General features: G+C 39.9%; 3 protein-coding genes across 4 annotated transcripts; 1 reads left to right on the top strand and 2 right to left on the bottom strand.

Moving 5' to 3' along the window:
- Positions 1–670: 670 nt before the first annotated feature.
- akr1a1a (aldo-keto reductase family 1, member A1a (aldehyde reductase)) lies at positions 671–4,069 on the top strand (the record flags this gene model as incomplete). Its single annotated transcript, XM_082554429.1, is given in 9 exon segments — positions 671–751; positions 850–969; positions 1,888–2,039; positions 2,152–2,347; positions 2,423–2,472; positions 2,564–2,657; positions 2,661–2,713; positions 2,794–2,953; positions 3,219–4,069. Coding segments are annotated over 9 exon segments (960 nt in total). The 3' UTR covers positions 3,273–4,069.
- Positions 3,832–13,559, bottom strand: vcp (valosin containing protein). The gene is made up of 17 exons (XM_082554428.1): positions 13,424–13,559; positions 11,526–11,637; positions 11,244–11,416; positions 11,019–11,161; positions 10,770–10,900; positions 10,540–10,671; positions 9,859–9,961; positions 9,528–9,661; positions 9,063–9,198; positions 7,968–8,080; positions 7,402–7,566; positions 7,029–7,151; positions 6,714–6,926; positions 6,257–6,565; positions 5,660–5,815; positions 5,393–5,547; positions 3,832–4,435 (listed from the first exon to the last, which is right to left on the bottom strand). Exons 1-17 carry the CDS (start codon positions 13,438–13,440, stop codon positions 4,330–4,332), a joined length of 2,421 nt encoding a protein of 806 aa, XP_082410554.1. The 5' UTR covers positions 13,441–13,559; the 3' UTR covers positions 3,832–4,329.
- Positions 13,560–13,841: 282 nt separating this feature from the next.
- On the bottom strand, positions 13,842–23,344 carry fancg (FA complementation group G). 2 transcript variants are annotated; one of them, XM_082554340.1, is made up of 14 exons: positions 23,150–23,344; positions 22,503–22,599; positions 21,481–21,606; positions 21,182–21,354; positions 20,635–20,788; positions 19,151–19,281; positions 18,915–19,061; positions 18,557–18,717; positions 18,374–18,440; positions 17,976–18,292; positions 17,852–17,892; positions 17,586–17,759; positions 16,829–16,943; positions 13,842–14,709 (listed from the first exon to the last, which is right to left on the bottom strand). In XM_082554340.1, exons 1-14 carry the CDS (start codon positions 23,216–23,218, stop codon positions 14,616–14,618), a joined length of 1,866 nt encoding a protein of 621 aa, XP_082410466.1. In that variant the 5' UTR covers positions 23,219–23,344; the 3' UTR covers positions 13,842–14,615. The 2 variants fall into 2 exon arrangements, with proteins under 2 accessions (XP_082410466.1, XP_082410465.1); XM_082554339.1 differs by having other exon boundaries at positions 13,844–14,709; positions 22,503–22,602.
- Positions 23,345–23,410: the final 66 nt, after the last annotated feature.

Here is a 23,410-nt window from a genome sequence, read left to right as displayed (position 1 = left end):
CAGCGTGCTAAAATTCTGATGGACTCAACCTTCAACTGATCACTGGTTCATCTTCTGAAGCAATTCCAGGTACGAGAAGAAAGACTTTTTATTCAAATGCTGGTTGTGTTTGATGGTTACTGGTTTAAATGTTTTCTCCTGCACCCTGGGCAGAGCAAAGGGAAGGTGATCTGTGCTGGGAGATCACGTGAAACAACTGCAGTGCCTGATGAGCAAAGTCTGTGTGTGCGCCCCACATGTTGAGGATAAAACAGGCAATTAGTGAACCATGGAAAGGCTGCCTGAGATGTGCTCCAGTAACTCTGCACTGTGACGAATGGCATCTAGCCGCATCAGCCATTTCTTGCGACGGGGCTGAGTTCACAAAGAGTTTATATTTTCACCGAAACACAGTTTTAAGCTCAAATGGCAAAAGAACAGCTAATAACAGTAAAGTGGGTCAGCAAGCAAGACGATTGCTTGTTAAAGGAATTTGCATATGTAGAGTATATGATTCATACACATGACCCCAGCTGTAGTGCAGATCATGAACTCACATGTGTTTTAATCAGTAACTCAGTGTTAGGACTTGGTCATGATGACCAGACAACTAAGCCTCATATAAGCTCGCGAGTGAAGACCTCACACACTCCTCTTTGTCTTTTCTCCGCCGGGTTCTCAGAGTTGGAGCATGAACACCTTTGTGGCTCTCTCGACACGGCAGAGGATGCCCGTGATTGGACTCGGCACATGGAAAAGTACCTCGGGACAGGCAGGGACATAAACACTCACACAGAGTTAGCAGGTCCAACAAATGTTTTTGGACATGGTGGAATTTTAAAGCTTACGTCTGTCTCTGTGTGTTCTCAGGTGAAGCAGGCGGTGCATACAGCTTTAGAGTGTGGATACAGGCACTTTGATTGTGCTGCTGCTTATGAGAATGAAAAGGAGGTTGGAGAGGCTCTGGCTCTCTGGGTGGGTCCAGGAAAGGTGAGCTTTGGTGGTCTTTTAATCAGCTCCAGGTGCCTTTATTCTCTTCACGTCAGCCACATCAGTAGGCTGGTGTGGACATGTGCCATAAAAATACATACAAAAGTAAAAACTACAAATATTTAGCCGAACTTTTCAAAGCAATCCACATGCTTTCTTGACTCAGAGCTTTAAAAGTGAGCTTTAGAATGATATTAAGAATTGTAGGAGCTATCTGCTGGACCATGTAATAGGGTAGCCTATCAGACACATGCAGTGCTACTGTGAGCAAATTAATTATTATTATTATTATTATTATTTATTTATTTATTTATTTACAATTAAATAGAATTTCCTGGCAGTTATTTCATGTTTCAGGCTTTACAGTGTTAACTGATAAATCTACTGACATTCAGATAAAAAACGGATAAATATTTTCAGTTTAGTCACATAAACAAACAAGATATCTGCTCCTTATCTTACCTGTGAAGTGTTTTTCTGTTGATTGTTGCTGTTGTTTATTAAACCTGAGGGCCACTGCAGGGTTAGAGATGTATGACAGTTTTAGTTATATTTCTGAGGTTAGGAAGCTCTGCCAAGATGTTTTTTCATCTATACTTCTCTCGTGGGTTTTTTGTTGCTTTTTGTTTGTTTTTTTCAAATAAATTTCAGAAACCCAAATAACATAATGTTTCTTTAAAGAAGAGTCCAAAGAGTGTATACAAATCACTGTGTCAGCAAATGGTTTTGAAGAAGTGGTTAATATTTGGTCTGTAAGCCAAAACATGTAGATGAAGATTGGTTTTAACATAGGTTCAAGTCTGCAGTTCACTACCATCAGGCTCAAACTTGTCACTGTCTGTAATGTGCCCTGTTCAAGTGTTTCCCTGTATTCAGAGCAGTCATTGGTTTGTATCCGTGTCATACTTTCCGCTCCAGGCTCTGCAGCGTGAAGAAGTGTTTGTGACTTCCAAACTGTGGAACACCAAACATGACCCCCAGGATGTTGAAGAGGCATGCAGGACCAGTTTAGCAGATCTGGGTCTCTCCTACCTGGACCTTTACCTCATGCACTGGCCCATTGCATTTCAGTGAGTGACTACACACACTCAGTAATGTTAATACGTCTCCATCTGGCTGTAACTGAGCAGAGATTGAATTGTCACTTTACCTGAAGCAGCTATTCAGGTGTGGGCGTTTCAGGAGGGGGAAGGAACTGATGCCTCGAAAGGAAGATGGAAGCATTTGTTACTCTGACACACACTACAGGGATACTTGGACTGCCATGGAGAGCCTCGTAGATAGAGGGCTAGTCAAGGCTATAGGTCTGTCCAACTTCAATGCCAGGCAGACTGATGACATCATAAGCATGGCCAGACACAAACCTGTAGTAAACCACGTGCAGCTACATTTTTTCAGCTCTGTTCAAACAAGTCAGTAAACTGTACCTAATAATTGTGTGTCTGTGTTACAGGTTGAATGCCATCCATATTTGTCTCAAGCAGATCTCCTCTCACACTGTCGGTCAGTTTAATGATTGTTTAACATTCAAACTGGCAGTCATCCTTTCTGAGATTAATATGTCAAAGTAACAGGTTTCACACCTCCATCTCAGCTCAGTGGGAGTTTGTGTGACAGCTTACAGTCCTCTGGGCAGTGGAGACAGACCCTGGGCCTCTGCTAATGAACCAAGTCTGCTAGCAGATCCTTGACTGGGAGCCATAGCCCAAAGATACAAGAAGACACCGGCCCAGGAAAACTCAAAGTAATACAATCACCACTAATCCCTTTAACGGTGTCCTCCATTTATTTGACTAATCACATGACTCAATGACTCATTTGCAGGTGGCACATTCAGAGGGGTGTTGTGTGTATTCCCAAAAGCGTGACGCCTTCCAGAATCCAGCAGAACTTGAACGTGTTTGACTTTTCCTTGTCAGAAGAGGACACGAAGAGCATTGAATCCTTCAATCACAACAAGCGTTTCATCGCTCCAACAGTCGAGGTAAGTCACCAAGTCTCCTTGGCACCTAAAAACAATTCTGAACTGCTTCTTCCCCCAGAGCCTAAATATTTAGATGTTTATATACCAAAGCATGAACTATTGTAGTCTCCCTCTGGAGAAGGCTCACAGCTGGTGATTTCAGTAGGTCTTGGATTTTAAACAGTTTCTCAGAAGTGTTTGGAGTTAGTTGGGTATAGTAGTACATTAATAGGCAAATTATTAAAATAAACCATTAACTACAATTTGCATTTGTTTCTACAGAGAGAGAGTGTGGAGAGATGCTGAACATCCTCATTTCCCCTTCCATGATGCTTACTGAGTCTCTAGCAAAGTCGATGTATACTTTTTAAGAAGAGTTGTCACTATGATTAATTTCATAGCAATTTTAGTTCAGTAATTTTGATCAATTTTCACCCCCGTTACATTTTCAGTATGGGGGAAGAAAAAAGAAAGAAAAAGAAAAAAAAATCCAAGCAGCAGTGTTTCTCTCACAGTTACAGTGACACTGTGTGGACAGAAACTGAACAGTATCTTAGCCCAGTGACAGCACTACTGATCACGTCTTTATACTTTCACTCTGCTGGCAGCAGAGAACAGACAGATCTCATCAACTACAAACTGCCCTGTAAAGAGTTTTAGTGTCTGGTAGAAGAAGTAGGAGGGGGGGGAGGGGGGTGAACCAAACAAAAACTTTGTTACATGCCATCTTTCTGCAAGATTTACATCTCTGTCAAACAGGCAGATAAATGGCAAATAATACCAGGTACCATAAATGCAGATGATTTAACCTCACTCTGATGAATCAAGTATCTGTTTAACTTAATTTTGTAATGCCTAATATACAAGCAATAAAAAAGCTTAATAGAAACTGACAACAGTTCTGTTTCGTGAGATTTTATTTTCCAACAACATAACCTTGACAAATTTGTAATACATTATATGCTACTGTTTATTTAAAAAAACAAAACAAAAAAAGGAAGTCATTAGCAATATGTTTGTGTTTTTTTTCTCTTTTCTTTCTAGCATAGAATTCCATCACTATAGTCATTCATGTTGGTTGTGATATACTGAGAATGAGGCCACTCAAACATCACCCCCCACCCCAGGAAAAAGAAATCCACAGTCAGTTTTTCCACCTTCCAATTCCAACATCCCCTTACCCCACCCACATCAAAGCCAGGGCAAACCAAGCAGCTACATGCTTTCTCCAAGGGGGGAAAAAAAAAGAAAAAAGAAAAAAAGAGGGGAAAAAAAACAAACCATACAAAAGAAAAAAAAGGAACACATGAAAGAAGCACAAAGTCCTAAAAATGTGGAATCTGGTGAGATTTGTACAGGTGTGATCCCAGTACTGACCACTGTGGGGCAGTGTATGTTTATCCATACAGGTCATCATCATTATCTTCATTGAACACTGGACCGGTGCCAGTTCCACCAGAACCATGGCTTGGACCACTGCCGCCTGCAGCACTGGAGGGAAACCTGAAAGGAAACATTTTTATTTATTCTTTATTCTTACATTCAGAGGAAACTTCTCCAGATATCCTTTAAATACACAGCTGGTTTCAGCTTTTGAGTGTATTAAAGAATCTACTCTATTCAAAATAGTCATATTACAGTTAGAGCTGGGCGATATAAGATTTTTTCATATCATGATATGAGCCACTAAAGCATTTAAGTTTCAAAATAGAACAAACAAAACAGACTACTAAATTGTCACTTAGAAACAAAATATTAATTCTAAAAATTAATCTTAGTTTATTTTACAGAAGAAGAGACAAAATTGACTAACTTATATAATATTGCTTTGGAAGTGCTGTCTGAGATAAATGTTTATGTCAACGGAGTTGGTAACAAGGATCCATTACCTTAATTAGCTGCTTGAATCCTTCATTTTCGACCGTGTTTATTGGTAGCATGTCTTTAGCAAGACAGTAAGCTGTGGCATTCGTTATGTCTCTCAGCTTTTTTGTCATATGGTAAGACGCTGGAGAAAGCAGACTTAATTGACTGTTGCTGCTTCGCAGGGATTCCCCTGGTTGTTTTCGATGACGAATTAGCGCTTTCAGTCAGAGATTGAGCGTGCTCTAGTGGGTGACACTGCTTCAGTTGATAAAAAAGGTTTGTTGTATTTCCAGACTTTGTGGGAACATGCTTTTGGCGCAATTTACAGTGCGTGTTACTCTGTTTTTTGGTCAGACTTCAAATAGCCGAAATACCTCCACACTACGGAATTTCTCTGGCCTTTCCTTTCGACAATCTCTAGTTTCATTTTTCTATCGAGAAAAAGTTATTTCGCAATACATATTGTTCTATCGCCCAGCTCTTATTACAGTACAATCAATGAGAACTTAGAAGGAATAGCATCCACATTAATGGTTCTTTTCTGCAAAACTTAAAACTACATGACTTTCAAAATTTAGTATGAAATGAAAGTACCTGAAGCTGCCAAAGCCACGGCTCTGCTGCAGTGTCTGAGCGAACATCTCGTATTTGCGAATGTCATTGTCACTGACGGAGCGGCGAGCAAATCGCATTGCCTCTTCAAAGTGGTCCTTCCTGATCTCCGGTACAGGATCATCCTCTTCTACCTCCTATGAAATCAACATTTTATACATGAGAGATCAGAGGCAGCAGCATTGCAATAGTTTGAAGATGCTCATCCTGATATGAAAAAGTGAACATGGAGATAAAACAAGTGCTGACCATAGCTGATGGGTTGGTCTGCCTCTCCCTCTCTCTGCGGATCTCGTTTTCAATGCTCTCCCTGATGGCCAGTTTACACGCCCGCTGGCAGATCTCTGTGAGATCAGCTCCAGAGAAGCCGTTGGTCATCTTAGCCAGGAAGTCCAAGTCCACATCCTATCAAACGGAGACAATGTCAAATTTTAACTTCTATTCAGTTACAATTAGTAAGTCACATTTTTTGTTAGCTACTTTTGGCTGCTCCCCTTGTCACAAGAGGGCCATCATATTGGGCATCTCTGCTGAGGTTTCATTTGGCAGTTTTTACACCAGATGCCACTCCTGATGAAACCTCAAAGGGGACATTTCTATTAATGTTCTAAATTGCTTGTAAGACCATTTCTTAACATCTATCATTGTTCTATTAAACAATCCTGAAGTAATTAGAAGCAAATTTTAAATTTTTAAGAAAATGACAACATTTTACAGGAATTCAGCATCAACTGTTTGTATGCTACTTTATGCTACAGTAACTACACCAAGAAAAAAACAAACAAAAAAACAACACAAGAGTTAAGTGGGTATGTCAGTTGTGTGAGTAAGTAGCAGCTTTGTCACCTTGCTGATGGGACTCTTGCGGAGGTTGGCCTTCAGGATGCTGACCCTGCTCTTCTCGTCAGGCAGGGGGATGTAGATGAGCTGATCCAGACGGCCAGGTCTCAGGATGGCAGGGTCGATGATGTCTGGTCTGTTTGTGGCTCCAATGATAAAGACGTTTTTCTTGCTTGACATTCCATCCATCTCAGTCAGGATCTGGTTGATGACGCGGTCTGCGGCTCCACCGCCATCTCCCACGTTGCCACCACGGGCCTTGGCTATGGAGTCCAGCTCATCAAAGAAGAGAACGCATGGGGCTGCTTGACGAGCCTACATGTAGAAGATGAGCACACACATCAAATATACAAAGAAATCTGTCCTATCCAGCACCAAACTGTTAAATGTGACAACTCTGATTTAACAACATTCAAATTCTCTGACATCCAAATGCAACGACAGATATCCTACAAAGTCTCACCTTGTCGAAGATCTCTCTGACATTAGCCTCAGACTCTCCAAACCACATAGTGAGCAGCTCAGGTCCTTTGATAGATATGAAGTTTGCCTGGCACTCGTTGGCAATGGCTTTGGCCAACAGAGTCTTACCACATCCAGGGGGACCATAGAATAGCACACCCTTGGATGGGGTCATGCCAAACTTGAGGAACTTGTCTGGGTGCTCCACTGGGTACTAAATTAAGTACAAGTAAGGGGGGAAACAGTTAGAGACAACACTAAGCCTTCAGTTTACAATGTATCAGTTGTTTCAGACATTTCTAAATGAGGCTCATACCTGCACCAACTCTTGCAGCTCCCTCTTGACATCATCCAGACCACCAATATCCTCCCAGGTAATGTTGGGAACCTCAACAACAGTCTCTCTCAGGGCTGATGGGTTGCTCTGGCTCAGAGCCCACTGGATAACAGAGTTGATCGTGTTAGTATTGACGCCAAAAGGCAACTACTGGCTATGTGAATACCATCTTAGGCCGGAACTGCTGAAGACATCAGACATGCACTTTCTTGAACACAGAACCTGGCATAGCCCCTAATGAAATTTGCATCAATCCAACTCCAGACTCAGATACATAGTACTGTCCCTACCATGACAGCAACCGTGTATGTAACAGTAACCCCAGTTAACGAAGGAGTATCAGATTGCTTACCTTGAAGTCATCCATGGTGACAGCAAGAGAGTTCATGACTTCAGCATCAATGGTCTCATCCTCCAGGTCAATCAGGTCCATCTTCTTCCTAATGGCCTGCAGAGCAGCCTCAGAGCACAGAGCTGCCAGATCTGCACCCACATGCCCGTGAGTCTCATTGGCTACCTAAAATTGGAAACAGAGAGCTCAACACTTAGGAATTCTTCCCTAGGTTTCCAAGCAATGTGCCTTACATGTGACAAAGACCTCCATCTGTAGCTTTATGCAACTCAGCTACTTGATAATGGATGACTGTGTCACAAGGAACAATTATAATACACTGAATGCCAGGCCAAGTACAGTCACTAAGGTTAGCTTGGGAACTGAGTAATGTGAAAGTAGCTCTTCATTAGATAGTATAACAGCAGATTAACAATAGTTACATATAATTACTTAAAACATGTAGTACAATTTTACTTCTTAGTCTCAGGCAATAATAACCATATGGCTATACCCATCGTTCAAGGAATCCGTGTGTTGTATCTTTAAACCACACCAATTACAAGAAAGGAGTTATGTGTACAAACCTGTTCCAAGTCAACATCATCAGCCAGCTTCATGTTCTTGGTGTGAATCTGGAGAATCTCCAACCTTCCAGTAGCATCAGGGATACCAATGTCAACTTCCCTGTCAAAACGCCCTGAAAGTGACAAAGATTAAACCCAAGTATTAGTTTTAATGAGAAACCGTTACATGAATAAGATTATTAAAGTCCAAGAGTAAACTCAAAAGTAAAACTAGCTGTTTATTTAAATACAAACAAGAAAAATTGTTTTTTGCATTGGTGCATACACCATGTTTCAGGAATGTGGAAACATGGTGTGGGAATTCATGACTGATGTGTTTGCACAGTAACAACCCATCTTAACTTCCTGTTGAGCACATATTGCAGCTGATGCATCCCCCCCATCATAGTTCACTGAACATTGTTAAAATAAATAAATAAAACATTTACACCCCATGTTTAGCGCCTCGCTAACAGAGAAGTACAACACTATCTGCTGATGTTACAGAAGTATTTTAGTATGAAGACCAGCATAAATCATTCCATTTAACAGCATTCATATTTGAATGTTCAGAAAACATCCATGTCTAACTCTTTGAAAAGCCTTTGTTAGGATGTTTCTGACAGCTTTGACAAACTGAAGTGCAGAGTTGTGAGAAAGTGACCCACAATTAAACTGCAGACCCCACAAAATCAACACACCAGCAGTTTTAAAACTGCAACGACAAGGTTTTAGGAGGCATTCAAACAGTACTCTTCATGTTATCTAAAAATCTAACAACTTCATGTGCACGAATCTGTTCAAGTAATGATTTAACTTGAAAAATTATATTTTAATTTGCCCGAAGAGAAGCTGTAACGAACATATTCTGACACTGCTGAATATTATGCAAAAATAAATACATAAATAAATGATTAAAGTCTTAAATTTAAGCCTAAATATTGTTTAAAATTACTCTTCACACAAATTTGTAGTGAAATGGTGAGATGTTATAAATTAAATTGCTGGTGTGTTGCTGACTTAACATTTTATGACAAACAGACACACACAAAGTGGATGTTTCTTTAGGTTTTGGCCCATAAAGTAAATTAAAGACATGCTTTAAATACAGTTTACCAAATCTCCTGAGAGCCGGATCAATGCTGTTGGGTCTGTTGGTGGCAGCCATGACAATGACATGAGCTCTCTGTTTCAGGCCATCCATAAGAGTCAGAAGCTGAGAAACAATGCGCCTCTCCACCTCTCCATGAGTCTATTTAAAAAAAAAAAAAAAAAAAAAAACAGGACATTTTAAATCCCATGTAGAAATTAGAGTGCTGACTGAATTAGAGTACTTAATCAGGTAGTCATCAATACGACAGAGTTTTGGTTCAGGTCGCAGCTGCTAGATTTTTAACACAGTAAAAAATAAACTTCAATAAATACATAAATAATTGCTAAACATTTTGTTTTCATTTCCAAGGTCTATAAACTTTTGCATTTATTTCACAAGAGTCACATAATAAAACTGACTGTGTGTGTGTGTGTGTGTGTGTGTGTGTGTGTATTTAGCCACCTATTCAGTTCCATGATCTTGCTTACCTTTTCTCTCTTTGGAGCAATTGCATCAAGCTCATCGATAAAGATGATGGCAGGAGCATTCTTTTCAGCTTCCTCAAAGGCCTTTCTCAGGTTACTCTCACTTTCTCCAGCCAGCTTACTCATGATCTCAGGGCCTAAGACACGGGCAAACAGTTTGAAAAGCAACCCCACCCATAGTATCAGCTACTGATAGGACTCTCATAAATACTCATTTAAATCAATCACAGACATTAAAAAACAAAAACAGCAAACCCTATCTAAATCCACTCCAGCATCAAACAGTCCTAACTAGGATTACGTAGGTATAGAAGAAATAAATTAACGTTCACACCATTAATCAGAAAGAAGAAAGCTCCCGTTTCATTGGCCACAGCTCTGGCAATCAAAGTTTTTCCAGTTCCAGGGGGTCCGTAAAGCAGAATTCCACGCGGTGGCTGTAAATAAGGGGGGTGAGGAATGAAATCAAATTTAAGACAAGATTTTTTTTCTCTTAAATTGAAAGTATTTTATGACTGATATAAAGGCGGCAGACTGAATCTCTTTGAACTTTGAACCTCTCGTCAACCATTACATGAAACAAACTGAAACTCAAACAAAATATAGAAAGCACTCTTACTATACTTTGATGAAATACTAGAAATGCATACTAGATATGATAAGCATAGCACAGCAGCCCAAAAAAAAGAACAAAAAATAAAACAAACAAACAGAAAAAAAAAACAACAACACACATACACACAGATGAAGAATACTCTAAAAGTCCGTGTCATTACCAGTAGGTATTTTCCACAGGTCATTCCTGCACAGGTATACTTTTACTGGAACAGATTAGGATCTCTAGGCTGTATAAATTGTTTAGCTGAGTGGGAAAATTGGCCTCATTTTTTTCCCAAAAATACAGTTAAAATTCTTACTTTACAATTCTAGAAGAAAGCTAAACCGGATTTTCAATTTACATTTTTTTAAGTTAACTTAAAAAAAAGAAAGAAAGAAATAGCCCCAGCAGTCTCACCTTGACTCCTATGGCCTTAAACAGGGCTGGGTGCCTGAGTGGCAGTTCCACCATCTCTTTGATCTGAGCCAACTGCTTCCTTACTCCTCCAATGTCATCGTAGCCCACTTCATTCAGGGACTCTTCCTCATCCTGCATGTTCAAACACAAGCTGTTCACATTTTTGTGCAGTTGATTTTTTCCATTTCTTTTCGGTACAAGTTAAACCACACACAGTTGCTGCTACCTACCTCTCTCCGAATTGGCTCTCCCTCACAGTGAATGACAGTATCAGGAGCAACGATGCAGTAAGGGGATGGGTCAGTCTCTACCACCTTGAACTCCACAGCACGCATTCCTCCTCTGACCAGGAAAATGTCACCTTGACAAGGTAAAAGTTGAAAACATACAGTTTCAATAGAGTGGTAAGCTGGTGTACCCTGAAAGAGATAAAATATGCAAATAAAACCTCTGGTCTGACAAAAGAAACTGGTACTCACCTTTGCGGATTGGCCTGTAAGCCTCCAAGAAATATGGCTTCAGGTAGACCTCAAACAGGTTGCCAGTAATTCCTTCTACTGTGTCATCTATTGGAAGAACATGAATCCTCTTTCCATACTTCACATCAGGACATGGCTGAATGCTGAGGGAGATAATAGCCTTAAAAACACAAATTTTTCAAAAGTTGTTAAATTTTTTTTATAAAGTTGTGTGCTTTTACATACCTGATGACGTCACCCAGGCGGACCCTCAGATTGTTGCGGACCACCCTGTTCATGCGAACTTTTTCGTCAGAACAGGTGTCATCAGACAGCACAATACACACAGTCTCGCGCCTCTTCTTTCCTTTCATCAGCACTGTGTCTCCACGGAAGAGCTGCAGCTCATCCATTTTGGTCTTTAAACACATTAAACCATTATTTTGTGAATATCAGTGTTACTACCTTTCATGACAAATCAAAGTCTTGAACTTGTTAATAAAGCGATAAACCATTCCAACTATTTACCTGAGAGAGGGAGACCACGCTGTTGTCTTCATTGATGGATTCATCAACAATCAGTCTGTTGGGTCTGTTCTTCTGTTTCAGAATTGCAGTTGCAAGATCATCATTTTTGGATCTATGAGGAACGCAAAATAAAAAGGTCAAACACAATATTTCAGTACCTTTAAGGTCTCATGTGTAGTTTCCACCACTGAAGGAAAAAAAAGTGCTGACCAAGTCAAAATTTGAGGTTACCATCTCAAAATCTTGATTTTTTTCTGAGATAATCAATTGAAATGTTAACGACGCTCTGCCTGGCAATTTTTTTTCAAGCCCACGCATATTATATACATTACAATAAATAGAAAAGGAAAACTAGTAAATAAAAACAGTCAAATGTTATCATTACCATGTCATAGAACAAGTCAATTTTAAGTGTAGTAACATCATTAATAAAGTTGATGAAACTGGCTCAAAAATTACTGTGCACACTGTGAAACTTGTAACAGTTTCTGGCTTTGTCTTTGGGGAAATGCAAAGCACTTTTTTCTACCCTGTTTTGAAAGAAACTTTAATAATGGAGTCAATAATGTGAACTCCTTCAAAAGTTGCTTGTGCAACACTGTAAAAACCACACTGGCATGTCTAGTACTCAAATGGGAGTTCTTGTACAATAAAATTTTGGTACCTTGTGTTGTTACTGCAAATGCTTAAGTTGTGTACGTCAGTGTATTGTTTGTAGACTTTTATAATGACCCACAGAAATAAGTATTATAAATGTAATTTACAGGATGTGGCAGAAACCCCCATTTTATATTCCATGCCCATGTTTCTACATTAACTCTTGTAATTAAGCACTTATGACCAACTTTGAGGTATTCAGTGCAAACAGGTCGTTTACACAACTCGCCGATTGTGATTCAGTGCTACATACGGATAATTCACGCCATCATTCGTACATTCAAAATATTAAAATAAAATATATGGGTATAATATCACCAATATGATTCTGTAAAAGTCCGGGACAGTTTATATGGTTTCTCTTTCATGTTGTTAGCACGCTAACCGTAGCTTTTGCGCTAACACACTGGCGAGTAAGCGAGCCCAGATGACACAGCAAAAGAATTAGAAAAACTTTGTTAGCTAGGTCCTCCCTAAGCACTCATGCTACAAATGTAGCGTGAGTTTTCAGACGTTAGCTACCAACGTAATCGTGGGGTACATATTGCTTACATGTATTATTTCATTACTGTTCAGCTAACGGCAAATAGAATCCAACTAAACTGAGAGGCATTTGAAATGAGTGTCCAACACTGTTAGCCTGCTAGCTTGTTTGTACTGTGCAGCTATAGCTTTAAAGATAGCCATTTAGCTGCCTAGCGTTTTCTTTACTAAAGCCTTTAACAGGTAATATGGGTTTATGCCATTTACTGAGCTCATTTATATTCGCTGTAATGAAAATCTGATAACCAATCTAAAAACGGGCCATTCACCGGTGGGTAGGCCACTGTGTCGGTATGATGTGTGATGGTGGATGGCTGTGGCCTTGCCAGTGCTGCTAAGCTAATGTTAGCATTCAAACACGACAGCGATGACTGCGCTTTGTCACACAGCTGGCTAACGCTCAGCACCGTTAACCGGTCAACGACAACGGCATGAATGACAACAGTTAGACAAATGTCAACAATCATAGGGAATTGTACAATTGTGAGAACTACACTGTTACGTTAACCAACGGACAAAAGTGCGGAGGATGAAGTGACTGACCCCATTAGCTACCCTGTTAGCAATGTATTAGCATTCCAGCTAACTTTAGTAAACTAACGTATTTTAACTTACATTAGGTAATTAAAAGGGATTTGTTGGTTGGTCTTTTTTTCGAAATAAACATTGTCTGAATACACTATGATAATTATACTCACTCCCCTCCCGAAGCCATGGTCGTCCAACCTGGATTACAATTAATAAATAAATTCTAGCTAAATGTTTAAGAAGCTTAACCGGTTCTCTGCTCAACCTTCTCTGTGATTTCACGCGAAAGAGCAGCGGTTTCCGTGCTTTCTTTACACTTATACCATGAACTGGATGCATCCTTCATTCTGATTGGCTAGCGGTTGTCTGTCAAACCCATCAACCAATCAAAAAATTGGAGTTTGTTGTTACCGAGTCTTTTGGACGAAGGTTTTTCTTCTTATTGGTCCTTCGACTGAATTCAGCCACCCAATTAACTTTCACCGCGTTGATATAGAATAATCACCAAAATATGAAATTGACTCTTTCTGTTGGTAACAGCAAATGTGTAAGATTAAATTTATGGAAGACAGATAACACATGTATACACACACTTTCAAGGTAAATAATGCATTTTTTCCAAGAAAAACAACAGGATATACTTCATTTATTCAATTTAAAAAAAAAAAATGAGACAAGATGTTAGATAGCAATACATTTTTGTAGCTTGAAATTTGATCAAAGACATCCTAAGTAAATTATGTTCCCTTAATGGATTGTCGGCTAACCCATCCACAACACCTCATTCCAAACTTTAACACCAGCCATCACACAGTCTGATATATGGTATACATCATTTATCAAGGCAGTCCATCATGTAATGATCAATGTCCAGTTTATCTTAATGGAGATGCTGATGGAACCGTTGTCAGCTAGAGTGTGGTATGGTAACTAAGCTGAGTATTATACTGGAGGAACTGGCATGACAGATACTTTTCCCTGTATGGTGTGTGGAGGGGGGACTGCAGTGTAGCTCGTAGTTTTTTTTTGCTTAACCGTTTTTGAAAATTCAGCTGACAGTGCATGTACAGCATATTAAAGGTTTGCTGATGTAGAGAGAACTTTATTGGCTAGATCACCTCACCAGACTTTTCTTTCTTAAAGGCAGTTCAGCAACTCCAAACAATGCATGCCCTAATCTTCCATCATTTCATGCATACAATACACATACACTGTGCCCATCCTTAGTTTCAAATGCTTACAGTAAGCTTTATTTTATTGTCCCTGTAGGTCCATGTTTGTATGGCGTGTGAAATGAAACCCATAGCAAAATCGATCCAGCTCATTAAGTCACAAGTAATTCTTCTTTTGTCTCCAGTCTGATTAGGTAAGGCCAAGTTCCTGTATTCTAAAGCGCAACTCCACAGAGTCCAACAAAGGGCCAGACTGAGGATCCTGTAGGTACAAAGGCAGTTTTCTGCAACACAGACAAAGATTAGAGTCATCATTGCATAGCTAATGTATCTGCATATAGAGAAGTGATTAAACTATCAATCCTAGGGAAAGAGGCAGGGAAGACCCTGGTGAGGTCAGACAACCTTCCACGTAGTTTCATCACAAATTAACATAACATGTGTGTCTGTGGGAGGAAGCCAGAATACCCAGAGAGAGAGCCTGCAAACTGTCAGCTTGTATTTTGTGAGGTGACAGTGCTGACCTCTGATAACCACTGGAATAACATCCTGGTCGGGCCAAGTATGTTAAACTCCTGCTTGGCAATCCAGCTAAATCAAACTCCACTTTGTGTGTGTAATTAGAAATTATCTCAAATCCCTTTTGAGTGCTTGTTTTTATTTACATGCAATTTCCAACAAAAAACAACAAGAGCGAGAACAAACAAATTGTCACCTTGTGACTGACTGTCAACCAACAACAATGAAGTTGCTGTTTCATTCATGCTCTATTAAGCCATAAGATGTAATCATTTAATTTTAATTCATCTTTAAGCTTTCTAAGCCACTTTATTTGTCTCCAACTTTTTTTAGCAATAAGCTACAGACCAACACCTGAAGGAGTGTCAATCCCTGTGCAATTTATTGAGAAACTGCACCGTGTAGCTACAGCACAAATTCCTGATTTATTTAGCTCGTCCTTGACCCTAACTAAACGTTTGTGTCTAAGTTGAAGAAATCTCCTCAAGGCATTTGAGAGAAATTGCTTTCATGAGAGTGGAAGGAATATACAAACAGCCGGAAAACATTTGCACATAGCGAGAGAAATTGACTGAACCACAGAGGACTAGCGATGGCAATGTTAAGGCTAACTCTTTAATACACATTTGACCTTATATTACCTGGTAACATTTTTTTGTGTATACTAGCAACAAAAAAATGGCACAGCAGTATTTTGGACACATCTGAAACTGTGCTGTAGAGAAGGTTATTGAACAAACTGTGATCCACCACAGATAATCCTGACCACCCCTGCAGAATTTACAGGACATGCAGCTGAAAACCTTCTCCAAACAGGCTAATTTAGGTCCTCGCCATAAACACAGATAAAGGAAATCTTTAAAGCTCACCCAGTATCTCCAGATCACAATACATCTGACTAGCTGATCTAACCGTCCACCATATTTTACACTGTCTGACATTTGATGTACTTACTACATTTACACCATTACTGGTTCATTTTATTTTATTGATTTTGAGCCATTTTATTATTGTGTGGTGCAATTGTGTGATGTTGTATTGTTATTATTGTTATAATAAGCATTTTACATTTGTACTATTTAAATTTCTTTCGAGTTATATTTTTACCTACCGAGTTTCTTTTTTTCTCTTTATCTTTATTTAACTTTCTATCATTTCTACCTTAATGCATTATTCAGATTTTCTTGAAATACTGAAGGCTGTTGTAACTCAGGAATTTCCCAACTTATGGGATATATAAAGCACATCTAATGCTTTATAAATATTGCTGTGAATAGGAGTTAAAAGATGTCCACATCTATTGAAATTAATGTTGAAATGATTCTGCTATCGAGTTGTGCCCTAGCCTGGAAATCTATGTGGTTACAGCAATCTGACAGCAGAAGGGTTATTAACATTATGAAAATTCACTGAATGCAAATTGAGGAAAAGCTTTGAATGTGACTTTATCAAAAGACTGAAACAGTGGCACTGGTATAGCTACATATTATACTGTGGTATTGAGAAACCTGCAAAATAAAAATAAAAATGCATGAATTGTATAAAACTTGCCAAATTCCAAGGTGTGAGTGCCTGTCAGTAGATGCAGCTAAGATATCAGTATGAGAGGCCAGTATGACATCCTTCCTGGATAAAAACATCAATGACCCAGTTTTAAGAAAAAAAAAACAAAAAACCTAGGTGACATCCTTTTCGAGCTGTTGTGTTCACAAGATATTCAGAAAACTTGACCTCTAACCTTGACCTTATCATGCTCCCCAACTGTGTCCCGGAGTTCCAGTCACCATAGGATCAAATATCTTCTACAGTATGACGTACAGCAGTTAACATTATAAACTTCAAATGTAGCGACGGCATTTAACAATACAAGAATGAAAGCCTTACTCCACTGAGGTCTGAGTCGTGAGGCTCCAGGTCTTTTCCCAGCAAGCTGCTGCCTCGTGCTTCCTGCCAAGCCTCCATAGCACCTCACCGCACCACAGCCCAGCTCCTGTATAATCTGAGACAACACATACAGCACAACAACGTGTTATAGCACAATACCATGTAAATCAAATCCACACTCAATACAATCCTGTGGTCTACAGTGTTATGGCCCCTCCCCTTTTTGTCTCTGCAGGGTTTCCTCCTGCAGAGGACAGTAGTGGAGAGGGTCATTGGGATAACTGGTTTACACATGTGTAGCATATTCCACATGGTTTAAGCAGGCCTGAGCTCCTAGGAATGACACCTCCAGATTTTGTTTTTGTTTCCTCTTTCACACCGATGCCAACATCAGCACATACATGTAATGCTCATCCGTGCATCCATGTAATGACTGATACTTCTGACTCCTCATACCTCATGTTTATTAGTTTTCTTTATGGTAAATAAAACAATGATGAGCAATACAACTTGTCTTGTGTCCCCTATTTGTCACTGAGTGTGGGCCAATAGTGAAGAACAATGTGATAAATGTTACATATAAGAAAAAAAGTATTAAATACACTGATGTATAAGATTAGGAGTCTATGACTTATATTATTTTCTCTTTGTATGACCAGCTAGCTACAATGACAGAGTACTGCTGATATATCAAATGTCAGAAATAGCTTCAACTTCTGCTATTCACAGGATTAAGTTACAGCTGTGGCGTGTATACCTGGGAAGGCCTGCAGGCTGAGCTGGAGGTCCCTCAGCGCCTCTCTCAGCTGGTCCATCTGGGTGAAGCTGATACCCCTCCATGCTAGTGAAAGCCCCTTCATTCTTTGCAGGGTGCAGAGATCTTTCCCATGCTTAACATTCACATCTGCAGCAGGGATCTGTGGTTGGAAATCTGTAATCGACCATAAAATACAGAAAATAACAGAAAGACAGAAAAAAAGGCAAAAGTCTCCCAAGTATTTATAAACTCATTAAGGTATTCACCTCTGTTTTTTAAGTGCACCTTCACCAGCAGGTTGATGCACCTGTAATACAGAATGCAGTGTTTTGTTTTGTTTTAATAACTGAATTACGCTGAAACAAGTAAAATTACTTTCATCTCTCACACCTCGTGTAATGAGTCACAGCTTGTTTCCAGTCCTTCAAGTGAGCGTGGCAGTGACCCTGGACGAGGTAGGCAGCTGCAGCCCAGAGGAGCATCGCCACTTTATCTTCACCCTCCACACTCAGACCCCTCGCGTCTCCTCCAATTCCTTCCTCTGGCTCTTCCAACACCACTTTCTCTGGTACCAGCTCCAGTGTCGTGCTGATGACTTCATTGCAGAACGCCATACAATCTGCAGGACGCCGGGTAAAGAGCAAGGCAGTGCCAGCCTCCAGGTAAAGCTCCGGCATCCTGGGTAGGACAGAAACCTCAGCATCAACCTGAGGCAAACAAATACATGTCATTGAACCCATTAAGGAGAATTGAATTGTGATTTTGTTTGTTATTATTTTCACTCTTACTGCATGTTGATCCTCTGAGTGAAGAGCAGCCAGCAGATCCAGATAATGTTCAACACCCTCAGTAACCCTGCAGAAACATCAGCAACACTCCACTGTTAATACAAGTATACTTTTGTCCTCCTCTCTATTGGCATTTTCTGTTTTGGAGTAGAGGTCAGCAAGCATCCCTGCTGCTCTTCTTACCTGCCACTGAGCACACATTTGAGGGCAAGGCTGTAAAGGACACTTAGGGCAGACGGGACTGAAAGCAGCCTGCTTAGTGATTGGCTACTGAGGAGTAAGGACGGAGAGAGGGGTTGGATACCTCCCAGAACGGGCTCTGTAGCAGGGGGCAACATCAAAGTCTGTGGGAAAAGATAGGTCTGATGTTTGATGCAGGCCTGAATTTAACTGAAAATATGTCAGTGATCAAAATAAACTTCTTTATCTTCATCTGTGAGGCTTCTAACTTAAAAATATATGTACATGCAGGGATTACCGGCATCCTTTCTCTCGTCTGCATGTATGGCCTTTATGTGGAGAGTGTATGTGCATCACTCACTGAGTGCAGTAGGCGAAGAGCCTGTATCTCAGCCTGTGTGTTTCCCAGCTGTCTATAGATGAGCATGCTTCGGTACAGAGCACACACACAACGTGAGTCTGTCTCGAGTGCCCTCTTGTAACACTGCAGTGCCATCTGTGGGCGGTTCTAGAGACAATCGGAAAGACAAACATTAACTTAAGACAACTGCTTAAAGGCTGCTCTTTTGTTTATATGATTACAGTGCATGTGTATACCATATGAGCGAGGCAGGAGCCTGAAAGAAGGTGTGTATATGCCACTAGAGCCCTGGTAGCTGGCAGGGCAGAAGCCGCCTGTAGATCAGACAACGCTTCTGAACTCCGACCCTCATTCAGCTTTTCTGCACCTTTTTTAAACATGTGGAGTCACACAGAGGAAGTCTATGAATACATCACAGTCATATTTCACCATCATCAGTGTTCATAGCTGTCGCTAGTGTAAAAAGACACATTAGCAACCAGTGTTGGTCAAGTTACTTGAAAAAAGTAATCAGTAACTAATTACTGATTACTTCCCCAAAAAAGTAATCCCGTTACTTTACTGATTACTTATTTTCAAAAGTAGTTAATTACTTAGTTACTTTTTAAAAACACGATTTACAACCTGAATAGGTGATAAAGCGATAGATCTTTCAGCCCAATTCTACTTTTTCTGCATAATCCATCATACAAAATGTAATCAAATGGAAAAGTCCCTTTTTAAAACTTGTTTTATTAGTTTTAATCTTTTAACTTTATGCATCAAGCAAAAATTTAATTAAATGCAACATTCTCTGACTGGAAGAAATTTGTTTAATATTTAAACCTATTTTGTGCACATTCCAGCACATAAAATAATTTTTTTTGTGTGTGTTTACACTCACTCTTTCAAATAGATGCAAGTAAAACACAGCAGAAAATAAATAAAGTCAAAGACTAGCGGTCCTTTTGCTCTATTTTCACCTGTAAAGCAGGAGTTGGGTAGGCGGAGGTTTACCCTGGTGCAGGTGTGCTGCAGCGGTCAGTGGAAGAATCCGCGAGTTTCTCTGTGAGTTTCACATTACGTTATAGCGCACTCGGTGCTTGCTCGGAAGTTTAGGGGTTTTTTTTCGCTGTAAAAAGAAGTTTTCTTCCCACGCACAACGGACGCTAATGTTTTTGTCACTTTTTATGGAATCAAACTTAAAGTAAGGTCAGTACTTCCACGCTTTAAACGCTGCACGCTCATACTCTCTCCCGTACTCGATATATGATCCATTGTTGATCTGCACACAGCTGCTGCCACGAACGTCGCACTCGCTTATGTCACTGTCATGAGACACTCTCGCAAAAAAAAAATCAAATAAAAAAAAAATCACGGTTTTAGTAACGCAGTAACGCAGCGTTCCTACGGGAAAGTAACGGTAATCTAGTTACCGTTTTTGCAATAGTAATCCCATACTTTACTCGTTACTTGAAAAAAGTAATCGGATTACAGTAACGCGTTACTGCCCGTCTCTGTTAGCAACACACAAACCTTTAAACATGTCACAAATACTGATTTTGGAAGCATGTAATAATAGTTTGCTGACAAGGGATCACCGAGGTGAAATGTTAATTTGCAAAGCAGAGAGGAGAAATCTACACTATGACTTATGCCTTATTAATTATGGTAGCATGAGCAGAAACAACTATAACTGAGCCTCAAAAATACATTGCTAAAAAGCATGAATGTAGCCAACCTTGAGCAATGGAAGTGCAGATCTGTAATAATTCGGTAAGCCTTTTCGGTTCCATCACCAACAGAGGACTCTTTGACAACCTTCCTTTTGCCTCGCTTGGACTGCAATCCCCAACTCCATCACATACTATCTCACAAAGAGAAGACATCTGCTCCTGCATGACATGAAAAAATACAATAACTGAATCATTTTAAACAAGAACAAAAACAAATCCAAGATCAAACTTCCATCTCCACTCGACAGATGGGGACTGCACACAGGTCTTTAAATGCTTATACACTGTGGAGTATCATCAATGTAGTTTGTATTACATGCAGTGACAGAAAACACTGGGATAGCATGAATCCAACAAATAACTGTGGGAAAATAGTTTCTACCAACTCTGTGTCAGGTGACAAAGAACAAGTCAAAATCAGCACAGTGATTTTTCCCATATAAAGCAGTTAAACAGGCATCTCATGTGGCTAATCAATGCATAAATCCTATAGTTTGTTTAAAACTAAAAAGAAAGTAGAAAGGCGTGGACATAACCTAAAAATCATCTTACCTGTAATTCCCCTATATTTTCTAGCTGGCATTTGGCCAGCCATAGTGCCCACTGCAGACAGAGGAGGTACAAAACATGAGGATGCAAAGCTGTGTTTCCCGCTGATTTAAGCCCTGCTCTCCACAGCACAAGCGGATCAGAAGTATCAGCGTTATTTCCTGTCACCTGTAACACTGTAAAGAAGAATGGCAGGCTGTAAAATTCACACTTGAGAATCTCTGAACTTACAAAAACTTGGATTTGTGGCATTAGTTCCTGAATCGTATCATATATGGCCATTTTTTCACATAGAGGCCTACCTCGCTCAGTGGCTTCTTTGAGGAGCAGCTCAGCTTCTGAAAATTGAGACTGAGCAGTAAAGCATACACACGTATTATACACCACTGCCAACTCCAGCTGCGAGTGATCTACATGAGGAGGAATACCTGCAGAAGAGAGACGCGTAGAAAGAAGCTGCATTGAGGTAAATTATACGGTGTCATGACTTCCTTTTTTAAATATATATTTGTCACACTTGCATGTTTCAGATCATTAAACTAATTTCAATATTAGACAAAGATAAACTGAGTAAATCAGAATTTTTTTTTATTAAACCTTCAAAAAGTTCAACCTTTCATTTCATCAGCCTACAAAATATTCTCCTGTCTTGGGGATCGAGAAGTCTTTGTGTTTGAGCAGTGGTTTTCTCCTTGAACTCTCCTATGGATGCCATTGTTGCCCAGTCTCTTTCTTATTATTGAATCATCAACTCTGACCTTAACTGACGTATGAAGTCTGCAGTTCTTTAATGTTGTTCTGGGGTATTTTCTGACCTCCTGGATGAGTCGTCGCTGCACTCTTGGAGTAATTTTGGCCTCCTGGTCACTCCTGAGAAGTTTCCCCACTGTTCCAAGTTTTTCTCCATTTGTGTATGATGGCTCTTACTGTGGTTCACTGGAATCCTAAAGCCGTAGGAAATTTCTTTGTAGCCCTTTCCGGACTGAAGGATGTCAGTGAATTTGTTTCTCGGGTGGTTCTTTGGGTCGTGGCATGATGTGTTGCTTTTTGAGAACTTTTCACTTTGTCAGACTGTTTTAATTTAAGAGATTTCTTGATTCAGCTGGTCTGGCAGTAATCAGACCTGGGTGTGGCCAGTGAACCTATTCTCAGCTTTCCGAGGTGGGTAGGTTTGGATAGCTTTTTTTATTGAATAGCTCTTAATAAATGAACTAATCATTTACATTTAAAAAATGCTTTTTGTATTTACTCAAATTATCTGTGTCTAATATTAACATTTGTGATGATTTGAAAAATAAAATGTGACAAATATATCACATAGTACCTTGGATTTTCCTCAAAAGTTTGTGAAATTCAGAGGAACACCACCTCAGGCTGGACTGCCTGTGGTCTCGGCTCACAGCACCTCCAGCTGCCTCCTGCTGCTGAAACAATCAAGTGAAAGCAAAATGACACCATGATCAGGATGTACCACAGTGTTGGATAAATTTATGTCAGATACCTTCATGAGAGTATTTTTGAGAGCACTTCACATTGCAAACTACCATCATGAGGGATACCCCCTACTCCTTTCTTATGTTTGGTATAAGTGGCTTTGTGTAACTTAACGCTGTTCTACATCTCCAATAATAATCCAAAACAATATCATAAAGAAGACTTCATGACTTGTTCTCCAGGTAGAGTATTTTACATAATTGTATAACACCTTAATACATACGCAAACCTCTTCTATTTCTGTATTATGTTACGGTAGGGAGGCTAATATACAATCATTGAAGAAAAAGACAGCACAGAAGGACTTCAGTCTGTCAGGAGAAAAACTGGCTCTGTTTTACATTTTAGCACATGAATTAAACTATGAGATTTTTGGTCATCTAATCTATTCGCAGTTACAGTTTTATTTGATGTTAGTATTGCTAATTAATCGCAGAGCTGTGATTAAATGTAGACCTGCTAGCCGGCCTTACCCACCTTACACTTATTTACCAACTCGTTGTTCTCCTGACTCCACTTCTCGAGTAAAGAGGGCGGCTGATACATTTTAACCACACATCACATCGGTGTTTGGTGAAAAAGCTGGAGTGGTTTCGTTTGAACTTTCCCTCGTTTGTGAAAGAGAAGCGAGCAACACAGGAAATAAAACGTTACAGGCTGAGTGGCAGCGGGGCTCTGCTGCCCCCTGTGGACACATGTGGGGATGACACCGGCATTCTGCTGACTGACCAGCAGGTG

The sequence above is a fragment of the Aulonocara stuartgranti genome (assembly GCF_965226115.1).
Source record: "Aulonocara stuartgranti genome assembly, chromosome: 12".
Lineage (NCBI taxonomy): Eukaryota > Metazoa > Chordata > Actinopteri > Cichliformes > Cichlidae > Aulonocara > Aulonocara stuartgranti.
This window is presented reverse-complemented; position numbering and strand designations above follow the sequence as displayed.